General features: G+C 48.2%; 2 protein-coding genes across 2 annotated transcripts; one reads left to right on the forward strand and one right to left on the reverse strand.

Annotated features, from left to right (window-relative positions):
• Nucleotides 1–912: 912 nt before the first annotated feature.
• Nucleotides 913–5,855, forward strand: LOC118510444. Its single transcript, XM_036052243.1, has 6 exons — nucleotides 913–1,352; nucleotides 1,425–1,576; nucleotides 1,677–2,733; nucleotides 2,804–2,955; nucleotides 3,019–3,235; nucleotides 3,310–5,855. Exons 1-6 carry the CDS (start codon nucleotides 1,056–1,058, stop codon nucleotides 5,197–5,199), a joined length of 3,765 nt encoding a protein of 1,254 aa, XP_035908136.1. The 5' UTR covers nucleotides 913–1,055; the 3' UTR covers nucleotides 5,200–5,855.
• A 1,166-nt stretch (nucleotides 5,856–7,021) lies between these two features.
• LOC118510616 (ubiquitin carboxyl-terminal hydrolase MINDY-3 homolog) lies at nucleotides 7,022–11,806 on the reverse strand. Its single transcript, XM_036052642.1, has 5 exons — nucleotides 11,038–11,806; nucleotides 10,834–10,967; nucleotides 10,152–10,728; nucleotides 8,537–8,834; nucleotides 7,022–8,405 (listed from the first exon to the last, which is right to left on the reverse strand). Exons 1-5 carry the CDS (start codon nucleotides 11,276–11,278, stop codon nucleotides 8,099–8,101), a joined length of 1,557 nt encoding a protein of 518 aa, XP_035908535.1. The 5' UTR covers nucleotides 11,279–11,806; the 3' UTR covers nucleotides 7,022–8,098.
• Nucleotides 11,807–12,195: the final 389 nt, after the last annotated feature.

A 12,195-nucleotide genomic window follows, 5' to 3' on the forward strand; every position in this document is an offset into this window, starting at 1 on the left:
GCCAAGAAGAGGACATTAAATAGAACGTTTTGCGAGAGTCCGGGCATAGGTCGTCCAGCTCACAACATTACCTTGTGATGTACCTCCGACTTGTTTCGCTGTGTTTCTGACAGTTTCTCCTGTGCCTGAAAGCACATCTCTAATGACCCACCGGAACTATACTCATATGTTTCGGACTTGCTATCGCTAATCTTAGCTATTCGTTTTCCGTGTGCGACAGAACTTGCTACGAACTCACTTCAAACGTTTGAAACTTTCATGAAGATGGAATGAGACATAGCTATGTAGCGTTTTAGAATCGCCAGGCATCGACGAGTCATGAGAATGCCAACGGACGAAACTGATCTGTAAAGTCTTTTGAAGCTATCAATGAAGTGAGGGCCGGTATAATGGATTCGGCATACCGTGAGCTGCAGACCCAGACTGCGAAGCGGTTATAGCGCTGGAATTCTTGACAAATCACAGTATCGACGGGTGAACGGGTGAACCAAAAAGCTTACGAAAAGTTGGGCTTTGTTCCATGTGATTCGACAAGCGTTGTGAGAGAGTTTCTCGTAAGAGGACTGCAATCAGGGTGTATACTTCACCAAGCAATACGTTCTATTCCATGAAAGCTTCCTTCATCGGCTATCTCTTTCTTTAGGTACTCAAAACAGGGGCTGGCACAAATTCAAAATCCAGACTTTGGCTCCTATTTCGGACATTGGAACAATGTACCCATCTCCTTTACATAACACGTTAGTAGTATGCTATCAATTTAAAGGTACCTACCTGCCTGCAACTGTTTGACCCTGGTTGTCATCACATCGCTACGTTTCTCAAAATCAACTTCACCCTAGTTCGTTCGTTGGATCGAAGAATCGTTGCCATGAACACGGCGCCCTGCAGAAAGCTGATGCGAATTATGCAAGTAGTGTCGGAGCAACTGCAATGTACAGTTGTAGCGAAACGTTGAGGTTTTACACAACAGCTATTTGAAATTGGTGAAGAAAAGTGTGTTATCTGGAAGATAATCCATCTCTCGACGACTGGTGCGACCAGCGAAGCCAGAAACGATGGTGCACCTCGATCCGTTACGCTTTTGTCGCAAAAAGCGCAAAATTCCTCAGGGCGGCGCAATACTGGACCAAGTTATATCGCAGTCCGCTTCAGCCTCCAATCAATGTTTGCTGTACAAAATGGCCAACTACAAGCGCGGTGGCGATCTGATCGATGCGTTCCAGATCGGTGGCCAGAAAGCGGTGGAACAGTTGATCCGCGAACAGTTCGGGGTGTTCATGTACAACAAGGGCCGCGGACAGATCATCAACCGGGCAGAATATCTACGCTGGAAGTATATGGATAACCATGAGGTAAGGATGCGCCAAAACGTTAACTTCATAAACCTATGCTCCCTTACTGTATGCGGGTGCGTGTGTTGGTAGGTCATCATACCGATAGAGGCATCACTATCGCCACACGATCCGCTTAGTAAGTGGGTCGACCATAAAGCCTGCTGGCAGATGCAGTACCGCGGACTGCTGGGCGAAAGCTTACTGCACGTGCTAATTATTTGCGACACAAAAATTCACACCAAGTACGTATTACCGTTCGGCGTTAAGAACTTAGATTCTTAGCCTTCAAAGAATTCTAGCTAACTCTCGACACTCTCTTTCGCATCCGGGTTGATGGCTTAGGTTGGCGCGAATCTTGCTACGAGTCTTTCCCGAGCAGGCCATCGATGTGATGGAAGGCGAAGAGTATCTTGGCGCCAGTGCGCTGCATCTAGCTATTGCGTACAGCAACAACGAGCTGGTAGGAGATCTTATAGACGCAGGAGCGGACGTTTCGCAGCGTGCAACGGGTAGATTCTTTCTGCCACGCGATCAACAAGGACTACGCCCGGTGAAGACGACCGACTACGAAGGTTTAGCCTATCTCGGAGAGTATCCACTCGCTTGGGCGGCCTGCTGCGCGAACGAATCCGTGTACAACCTCCTGTTAGAGTGTGGCGCCGACCCTAACGCACAGGATAGCTTCGGTAACATGATCCTGCATATGGTGGTGGTGTGCGACAAGCTCGATATGTTCGGGTACGCACTACGCCATCCAAAGTTACCGTGCAAAAATGGTATCGTGAATGCAGCCGGACTAACACCACTGACCCTAGCCTGCCGGCTCGGTCGTGATGAAGTGTTTCGCGAGATGTTGGAACTGTCGGCGCGAGAGTTCTGGCGCTACAGTAACATCACCTGCTCGGGCTACCCGCTGAACGCACTCGATACGCTGATGCCGGACGGTAGCACCAACTGGAACTCGGCCCTGTTCATTATCCTGAACGGTACGAAGGAGGAGCATCTTAACATGCTTGACGGCGGTATCGTCGAGCGTCTGCTGGACGAAAAGTGGAAAACGTTCGCACGCAATCAATTCATCAAGCGGCTGCTCATCCTTGCCATACATCTGTTCTGCTTATCCTGCTCGGTCTATCTGCGACCCGTGCGCGTCTTTAGCGACGATGATGATGAGGACGGTGCGGAATCCCTCAAGGCAGGCGATTTGTCGGTAAACGATGGCTCGGATACTGGAGATTCAGCAACGGATGCGTCAGATGATGATGAGGTCATCGATTTGACTACTTGGGTCCGGTACGGATTTGAAGTCGCCACCGTGATGGGTGTGCTCAGCTACGTCGTGCTACAGCAGGGTGATGAAATTAAGAACCAGGGTCTGTTCTCCTTTCTGAAGTCATTGGTAATGTATACAGAGCGGACTACCAATGGTGTAGAGATTCCCTAAGAAAATCAATCCGCTTTCTTCACAGAGCCAAGCACCGGCAAAAGCGATTTTTCTTATATCCAACATCCTGATACTGGCCTGCATTCCTTTGCGGATGATGGGCGACACGGAGACCGAGGAAGCCATCCTGTTGTTTGCGGTGCCGGGTAGCTGGTTTCTGCTAATGTTCTTTGCCGGGTGAGCAAACAGCCAGCTCAAATCGAATCAGAAGTCCTCATCTTTTGCCCTTATGTTTTCCAGAGCCATTGGACTAACCGGTCCGTTCGTGACGATGATCTTCTCCATGATTACGGGCGACATGTTTACGTTTGGCATCATCTACATGATCGTGCTGTTTGGTTTCTCGCAAGCCTTTTACTTCCTTTACAAAGGTCATCCGAATGCGGAAGATAGTCCGTTCGGTAGTTACTTCGGCACCTGGATGGCACTGTTTCAGACCACACTTGGTGACTATGACGTTAGTACGCTGCACGCTGATATCACCGGTTTACCGCTACGTTTATCGATTATTTTTCTCTCCTTCATGTTTAGTATGCCGATCTAAACCTAACCACGTACCCGAACCTCGCCAAGACGGTGTTCGTTATCTTCATGATCTTCGTGCCGATTCTGCTGCTTAACATGTTGATCGCTATGATGGGCAACACCTACGCGTACGTTATCGAGCAGGCTGAGAAGGAGGGCATGAAGCAGTGGGCCAAGATCGTGGTGAATCTCGAGCGTGCCGTAACGCAGGACGATGCCAAACGCTACCTGGAGGAGTACTCGATCGGGCTCGGACCGTCCGACGATCCGCGGTACGAAACGCGCGGCGTGATGGTGATCAAGAGCAAAAGCAAGACACGCGCCCGACAGCGCAAGGGTGCGGTCAGCAACTGGAAGAGTGTGCTGCGGGTTACGCTGAACGAGCTGAAGAAGCGTGGCATGACCGGGGAGGAACTACGCCGCATTATGTGGGGCCGTTCGTCCATCACATCACCAGCGAAGATTGCGAAGAAAAAGCGACCGGGCGAGGTGGATGATTTGCTGGGCGATCCGTTCGCAATAACAGCCGCCATTGACGTGATGTCATTCACGCAGGACATCGTGATGGTGAGCACGGACACGGTTTGTCCGATAATGCCGCCCGGAACGATGACAGCGACGAAACCTTCGGTAACTACCGTGCCACCAGGTGCAACGGTTACACCGTCCAATGTTAGACCGTTGGTACCTGGAGCAGTACAGCAACCACCACCACCACCACCACCAGCAACTCAAAGACAGCAACCAGCGAGACGTCACTCAACGGCAAGTGCACCGGCAACGATCAGTCTTGGTGCGGAGGCGAAGCTGGATTATAAAGATCCATTACGCGAGCTAGTCATTATCTCGGAATCTGCTTCCGTTGACGAGAACTATGCACAAAACGTCAAAACTCTCGCCATCGATGCCTCAACGTTGGATCACGTGCACGAGATCGACATCAGTGCAATGCCACCACCCGGGCAATCCTATCGCCGTGATCCCGGACCTCAACAACAGCAGCAGCAGCAACTCTCCTCACAACAACAATCCGGTGTAGAAGCACACCAGCAGCAGCAGCAGCCGCCGCAACAACAGAATCTGGGTCAGCTAACGCTCTTCCAGAATCCCAAAGACGTCGTTGATCCAGTGCGCGAACGAGAATTTCTTAAAACTCTCGAAGCACTCGAAGACACCGACAGTGAAGCAGGCGAAAAGCCAGTCCTTGGCAAAATATCTCTTATCCGGCGCGCGAAATCGGCTGTCTCTCGTAGCACCTCGCGCAAACGCAAAACCGACCAGCACCCACTGTTCATGATCGCCTGGGAAGATAAGGGCGATAAGGGACAGTTCACCGGTGGTCGGTTAGGACAGCCGGAAGATCTACTGTACGCACAACATCCCATATCGGCAGCACACGGTGCGGCGGGTACTATTGCGCCCGGCGAGGCACCGGAACAGGATGCGGTCACGGTGGAGGAACTGCATCGGCGCATGGAGCAGTTTCATCAGCGCAGCCGTGGTTCGTCCGTGCGCGAACGGGACGCAAACTCCAGTGAAAGCAGCAGCAAACAGCATCCGAAAACCCGGAAACCATCGCACCAGCGTGACCATGGCCATCATGGTTTGGGTCGTGGTAAGCACAATAAAATATCGCCTGACAACTCGAACGAGAGTACGGGCGGCGGTGGTGGCAGCAGCAGCAATGGGAAGCAGGATAAGCGCATGAAGTCCGCTCCGATCATGGGCAGCAGTAGTGGTGGTGGTGGCAGTAGTGGGGGTGGTGTGGGACGTACAGCGGCCGGAACCAAGCCCGACGATGGAACCGGATCACCGCCCGATCCGCTCGAACCGTGGAGCACTAAAAACATCATGAACATAAACAAGCTATTAGATCAGGATACGACCGAAGAGTAGTGTCTTATAATTTTAGCTCAAGCTTGTGCCTACCTGACTCCCTAGTATGAATTAGGAAGTTGCGTATAAATTCTTGTTGGAAGTCATAAGACCTGTTTTGAGGCATTACACACTCTCGAAGATGTTGACTGTCGCATCCTGACTATGGTCATGGAAACTTAAGAGACCTAACAAGTCATATAATCTTGTTGTTTTGTATAACAATCAAGTTGCTTTTTTTACTGCAAACAACCTTATTATCCGGTCATGCAGTATAGTCAATTGCACACGATTGGACACATTGGTTCTTACGGGGATCAAACCTCTTCTAGATCGAGTCCCCTCCACGGCTATTGAACTAGCACACGTAGGCTATAATCCTCTCTCTTTCTCTGTCTCACTGTCTCTCTCTCTCTCTCTTTGGCCTAACAACCTTTTAAGATCATGCCTGCCATTTCTGGCTTATTTGACTTAATGATACCACGAAGTCGGATAGTCAGTCCTCACTACGGGGGAACGGTCCGGATGGGATTTGAAACCCGGTCCTGCCCGGATGAGGATCGGTGCTGTTTTCGCATCTACCACCGGACCGCTTAGTCTATAATCCTAGTCAAGTTTCATTTTCACACACTCTGGAAACCTAAAAACGAAATAAAGGAATAATAAAGTTTAACCAACATCCATTCTGTATCATATTTTTTCCATAATGTATTCTCAACACTCTTTAGAACTTGGGTTTTAGAGGAGCCGGATCGGTTTTCTCCAAGGCTTGCTTCACATTGTTTGCTTCTCTTCGTTTGCTTTCCGTCTCGTGTGTAAACTTATCCCCGTACCGTATTGCGTTTGCCGACCATTCTATTGTTTTACCAAATGGGAGTTGGGGATCTAGTGATGGGAATAACCACTCAGTAACGTGAATTAAATCCGAGTGAATGAGTTAGAACAGTGAGTTAAATCTTATACTCACTCGTTAAGAGTTAAATCTCGAGGAATGATTTAACTCTCCGTGCCGACTAGCCACTCACTCACTACTGTTTAATTCACTCACTAAGTTTTAACGCACTCAGTACGTTTTAATTCACTCGTGAATTTGATGTCGCATTAAATTACTTTCCATCTCAAACACAAACTGTACTTACTGAAATCGTCATGCTATCGTGTTTTAATTTGTTAAAGCGATATTTAATTCACGAGTGAGTAATACATAGTGGGTGAATTAAAACGAAGAGAGTGAGTTAAAACGTAGTTAGTGAGTAACTAGTCGGCACGGAGAGTTAAATCACCGATGAGTTACCTAACTCATGAGTGAGTTAAAACGCAGTGAATGAGGTGCTAGTCGACACGGAGAATTAAATCACAAGTGTGTTGAAATAACTGTTCGTGATGATTTAAATCATCTAATTCATTGCTAAATGACTTAAATAAGTCATTCACTCACTTTGACTCAATTTGCACATCAATGATGACCACCACCTATTCGATTAGTCAAGAGAGTGGGAACTTTTAAACTTCGCGTTGGCGAATTTTTGGAGGAGGAGGAGGAGGAGGAGGAGGAGGAGGAGGAGGAGGAGGAGGAGGAGGAAGAGGAGGAGGAGGAGGAGGAGGAGGAGGAGGAGGAGGAGGAGGAGGAGGAGGAGGGGGGCGGGGTGGAAATGAAATGCAGGGACGCGTTTGGAACAAGGGAGTATGCTATCCGCGAATATCATTGTGTTGCCGCCCCATCCGTCATCGATTGATTTGAATAAACCCTTTTTTTGTAATATACTGACTACGCGAGTATATTACACAACAAAGGGGATCTTTTTCACGCTTATCGAAGTTGTGCATTTCTAGTCTGGCATCATTTTGTTTTTCTTTTCTGTTTTTATTCCTCTCTCCCACTCCTCTCTCTCTCTCTCTCTCTCTGTATCTCTCTTCGAGAATGCTCGCGAAACGCTTGTACGAAAAGCGCAAGGCCACAGGTATAGTATATGTGTGAGAGCGATTGTGTTGGTAAATGAAAGGATACAAGGGATGGGGAATATAGGGATGGGGAAGGAAAGTAAACCAATACTTCTTACCGTTGGTGTTAGCTAATATAAAGAAAAAAATATTTAGTAACTAATACTATCACGCCCAATCATGTTACATGCGGTGGCCTCTTTACTACGATCGACCCAGAACGAACTTTTGATCTCTAGATATTAGAAAGGTGAAATGATATGGCATATAAAAATACGCCAAAACAACCATACAGCCCGCATCTTTGTGGATACCCTTTCAATTGCTTGGGATAGTCGGTAGCGTGTAAATATTCCAAGCAAATGAGAACTTCCTTTGTTAGGTCATAGTACTCCTGCCATCATTTTCAACCGGGTCGGTCTTTTCAGGGCAAAGGGGGCTGAGTATCGAATCCCGTTCTGGAGCCTGTCTCTCGGTGCGTAGCTACGCATAAAACCAATTCAAGAAAGCATCCGTTATTATGCTATCCGTGACCTTTTGAGGTTGTAATGCCCAAAACGGCAGAAGACATAGCTTCGTGCACAGGACTAACTGACTACTACAACCGTGGATAAATAAAATCAAAGAAGCGTGAAATAACTCTCGAAAATGTGTACTATCATAAGAGGAAAATCAAATAGCATCAGAGAAATGTCTGTCCACCTCATTATCCATCGATCGGCATGTTCAGTGCGATAGCTATAGCAACATGCGACAGGCCTGTGGCCTATGTTGGTGGATTAGTTGGTGGGAGACTTTTCAGTCATGAGACTTCATTCGTTTCTTATCCCATTAGAATGCTGATGATGAGCCTACCAAAAGAAGGAAAAAAATGGGGAAAAATCCGGCATGAAAGGATCAATCCACGTAGGAAAAAGGGGAGGAGGAAGGAGAGGGCCGGCGCTCTCTATCAGGCGACACAACACACGAACGCGTCAGATCAGTTAAGCGAGGGTGTCCGGTTGCCGGCCCAGTTCACCTCGATGTTGGGCCATTTGGTTTGCAAACAGGTAAGCATCGGATCGGAGGGATTGCACATGCGCACGTCACTCTCCAACAGTACCGCCTGGCCGCGGCTGTACTGTACCACGTTGCCGTAGTTCGAGTTCGGGATACCGTTGTAGTGCAGCAGATCGAACGTGTCCGGCGTTGATTTTTTATCGTCCGGGAAAAACTCATTCATGAACGCGTTCAGCAGGATGATGCCAAGATTTTCCGGATCGAGTCGACTTCGCATCAACTCCACGCTGGAGGGAGGGAAAAAAGCAAAAAAAAAAGAAAGAAAAGTGTATTAAGATGGGCACGCAAACATACCCGGTGCCTCGTGCGTACAGGGGAAGTGGCGCGGCAAGGTGCGCCAGCTGTGTACAGTACTTACTACTCCGGCTCGCTAACCAGTTCCAGCGCACACAGCACGTCCTGCAGCACGGGACTGGGAATGAAGTTGCTCCCGTCCGGATCGAACTGGCGAAAGATACGGCGTGCTATCTCGCCGGGCGTTTCCGGCGACACCAGCCGCTGCTCGTGGCTGAACAACACCGTCAGATGCGTATCGGAGCCCATCACCCAGACGGGATTCTTTGGATTTTTGTAAAAGAAACCGACGGTACAATACTGCAGCTGCTCCATCACGGTGATGAAACCGATGTCCGATTGCTGGTTAATGCCTTTCAGCTCTGGAAAAATAAAACCGACACGAAACGAATGTGTTAAATAAGCCTTACGCGACATGATTCCATGCATGATGATTCACGGACGGTTTGTTTAAGTACGGTAAATTTCTTTTGTGCTCCAGTATGTGGTGCAAAATGCAACCCAAAATAAGAATTCCCGTTCCAAGCATCTGATAGAGCTGTTTGCTTCTACAGCTAGACAACTTGATTAGATTTGATGATATTAGATACACATTCCAAGTTTCTTTTGGTATTCCTCAATCCAGTGACGAGTTTAACGGTACGAGAACTGAGGCGGCGGTGGGGGTCTCGAGCTCGCGATGAGTCAATTCGTTCACAAAGAACATTGTGCCCGGTCAGCAAATTTGATAGGGCAGGCATTCCCGACTTTAATGCCGCTCAAGGCCTCACTGGCCGGCACTGTCTCTATCACTGGAGTTCCTCAAGAAAGTATCCTTGTTCCTGTTGTTTAATCCTTTTCTATGAACGATGTTAGAGCACTGCCATTCGATTGTTACCAATGATTTTAACTACTCGTTTACTCTCTCTCTCTCTCTCTCTCTCTCTCTCTCTCTCTCTCTCTTCTTGGTTTAACGACCTCTTAGGTCATGCCTGCCATTTCTGGTTTACTAGGCTAAATGATACCACGTAGTTGAGTAGTCAATACTCACTACGGGGGTGACGATCCGGATGAAATGTGAACCTCGGTTCTGCCGTATGAAGACTGGCGCCGTTATCGCCTCTGCCGCTCCTTACTCATCTTATGCAAAATTAACTTACTTGTTCTTCTAGTATGTTTCCCTATACCATCAACCAGCGCTCTCCATACATCGATCTCTGAACCCGGAAAATCTTTGTTTTGCGGATAGATGTCGATTTTATGGCTTGCAGTCTCTAGAATCTCGACGGAACTTTGCTTAATCATCGAATCTCGCCCTTCTCCAATTGTGTTGACGCACCAACGTTGCTCTTACCGTTCCGCTACTACACACCTTCTACCTCGCTCCTATGACTCATTTCTGCTATGCGTTCCCACTACCACTTGTATCTATTACGACCCCCCATCTTATCCTCCTTTCGTTCCCATACACACCCTAGACTTTCTCAAATTCATCAGATGCTTCTAACATTACAAATAATTATCGGTTTAATTTTACGTGTGTTTGTTTGTCAGTGTGCTGAGTCAAGAAAAATCATCATAAAATTTAGTGTTAATTATGAATCATTAAAGTTTAAGATTAATAGCAAAAGTTATTGTGAGTTACCCAAGCAGCTAAACGGCATGCACACCTCATTAACTCCACTTAAATAAAAACTTACTCATTCCACCAACATCCTGCTCGTTGTCCCACACGTGTGGTACCGCACGACCGGTTAGCATCAGGTTAATCAGCGCCTGGCTCCCACAACCATACGTATCGTGTATCAGCGACTCGTTCGGGTCGGACATCTCCGACAGGATGTGTTCCAGACCCTTGGTCTGCAGCACCGTGTACAGCAGCAGCAGGACACCGCACTCGTCCGTAAGCACATGGAAATTTTGCATATAGAACTTCTGCACATCGTCAATGTGCTGATGTTCGCTAAACCGGATCCGTTCGTGAAACCTTTCCGACGTCCATGTGCTTGGGGTGCGTTCGATTGCGGCAGGATGCATCATCGCTGCATCATGCATATCGACACTGGCACGGTGCGTTTCGGTATCCGGGCCTTGGTCGGATGGCACGCTTCCCGAACAGCTCGCGCTCGGTTGATCGGTCTCACTCGTTGATATCGACCCAGCATCAGGTTCCCGTGTCTCCTCCAGCGTCACGATACGGTACACGTCCGTTTTGCACTTCATCAGTATCTGGCAGACGGCCTGTATGAGCAGCGTTTTACATTTGTCTGCCGTGAGCTGTGATGAAGCAAAACAAAAAACACAAAAAAAATGTCCTAAGTAGGAGTGTGTGTGTGTGTGGGTAGTTTACACGCTCGACGAACAAGCAGCACCCCGACATACCTCATTGAATCTGTGCTCCGCTGACTCCGTGAGCAGTATCTTCAACAGATACGCCTGGACCGGTGCTATTACACAACACGGTCCACCGTCCCGCTGCACCAGGGCGGATGGTTCGAAATCGCTAAAAGCAAATCCTGCCCGGGAAACGGGGAATATATGTTAGTAATAGTAATTTCCCCCCATTTTGCTTTAGTGTACCCATACCTTGCAACCATCGTCGGAACACGTCATGCTTTATCTTTTCGCCCCAAAGCAGGGAGAAAATTTTTTCCGACACCATTTGCCTAGCCGCCGTCGCCGCCACAGCGGACGTTGCACCACCACCATCATCGTAACCGCTGCTAGCAGCCGCTGCTCCGCCGCCGGATGAGCCGGCCTCGGTCTGTTCTATTCCTGTCGATGCTACGGTCGTGGCGATGCACGCCGGTGCCAGGTTTTCTCCCATCTGCTATGGCTGACGGGTGCGCCGTACGGATGCGTTTGGAAGTGCGCCGTACTGGTTGCACTCTACCGATCGCTCACGCTAGCCCACGCACGCACACCGACTGCACCCGCTGCGATGGTGATGCACCGCTGCTGCACGAACACTCCACGCTTCTTGCCAACGAACGGAGGCGAACGCTCGCCGTATATGTTGCTGGTGACGATGTTTGGAGGCCAAAAATTCGACAGCTGCAGCGCAGTACGAGATGGTAGCACACGTACTGGAGACAACTGCATCGGGTGCAGCGCTGCAGCTGTGTATTGTTGATTGATTGGTTGGCCCGCTGTTCGATGGTGGATGGGTTGAAGCGATTGATTGTTGGAAACAGAAATCGATGATCGGATTGGGATCTCGAGGATGGGCAAGCAAGACACAAAAAAAACACACACGATCAATCACACGCACACATTTTACACACACTAAATTTCAAGTCAAACAATCCACAAGCGAAGCCCGTTGTTGCAGTAATGCCAATTCGCACAATGGTATCGTGCATATGTGTCAAACATGGTACGTGCGGTTTGACGTTATTATCGGCAGCCATTTTGATCTGTTTGACAGCATCGGACCATCACAGCACAATGTTCGTTCGTTTGCAATTTACTGTATCGAGCTTAAGTATACTGCTTTAATCGATGTTATTGTTTTTTTGCTATTGAACATATTTTTTTTTCGCAATATATATATATACTTTTTGTTTGCCTGATTTTTTTAATTAGGTTTTATTTCGTAACGCCTAACGGTTGACATCTCGGAAATGCCAACAGATGGCGCCACAGTCAAAACGAGATGTAACGCATTCGCTGCAATATCAACAATCGTTTAGCTAGATATAAATGAAATTAATCCTTTTAAGAGCATTAAAACACCAACAAAAG

Source organism: Anopheles stephensi, chromosome X (genome assembly GCF_013141755.1).
Source record: "Anopheles stephensi strain Indian chromosome X, UCI_ANSTEP_V1.0, whole genome shotgun sequence".
NCBI lineage: Eukaryota > Metazoa > Arthropoda > Insecta > Diptera > Culicidae > Anopheles > Anopheles stephensi.

Excerpts from the sequence above, each read along its gene's own strand:
- LOC118510616 (XM_036052642.1), bottom strand. The coding sequence starts at position 11,278 with ATGGGAGAAAACCTGGCACCGGCGTGCATCGCCACGACCGTAGCATCG. Across the intron at positions 10,968-11,037 it reads GTTCCGACGATGGTTGCAAG|GATTTGCTTTTAGCGATTTC; the intron begins GTATGGGTACAC and ends TTTCCCGGGCAG. Across the intron at positions 8,835-10,151 it reads GCAGGATGTTGGTGGAATGA|AGCTGAAAGGCATTAACCAG; the intron begins GTAAGTTTTTAT and ends TTATTTTTCCAG.
- LOC118510444 (XM_036052243.1), top strand. The coding sequence starts at position 1,056 with ATGGTGCACCTCGATCCGTTACGCTTTTGTCGCAAAAAGCGCAAAATT. Across the intron at positions 1,577-1,676 it reads GACACAAAAATTCACACCAA|GTTGGCGCGAATCTTGCTAC; the intron begins GTACGTATTACC and ends TTGATGGCTTAG. Across the intron at positions 2,734-2,803 it reads TCTCCTTTCTGAAGTCATTG|AGCCAAGCACCGGCAAAAGC; the intron begins GTAATGTATACA and ends CTTTCTTCACAG.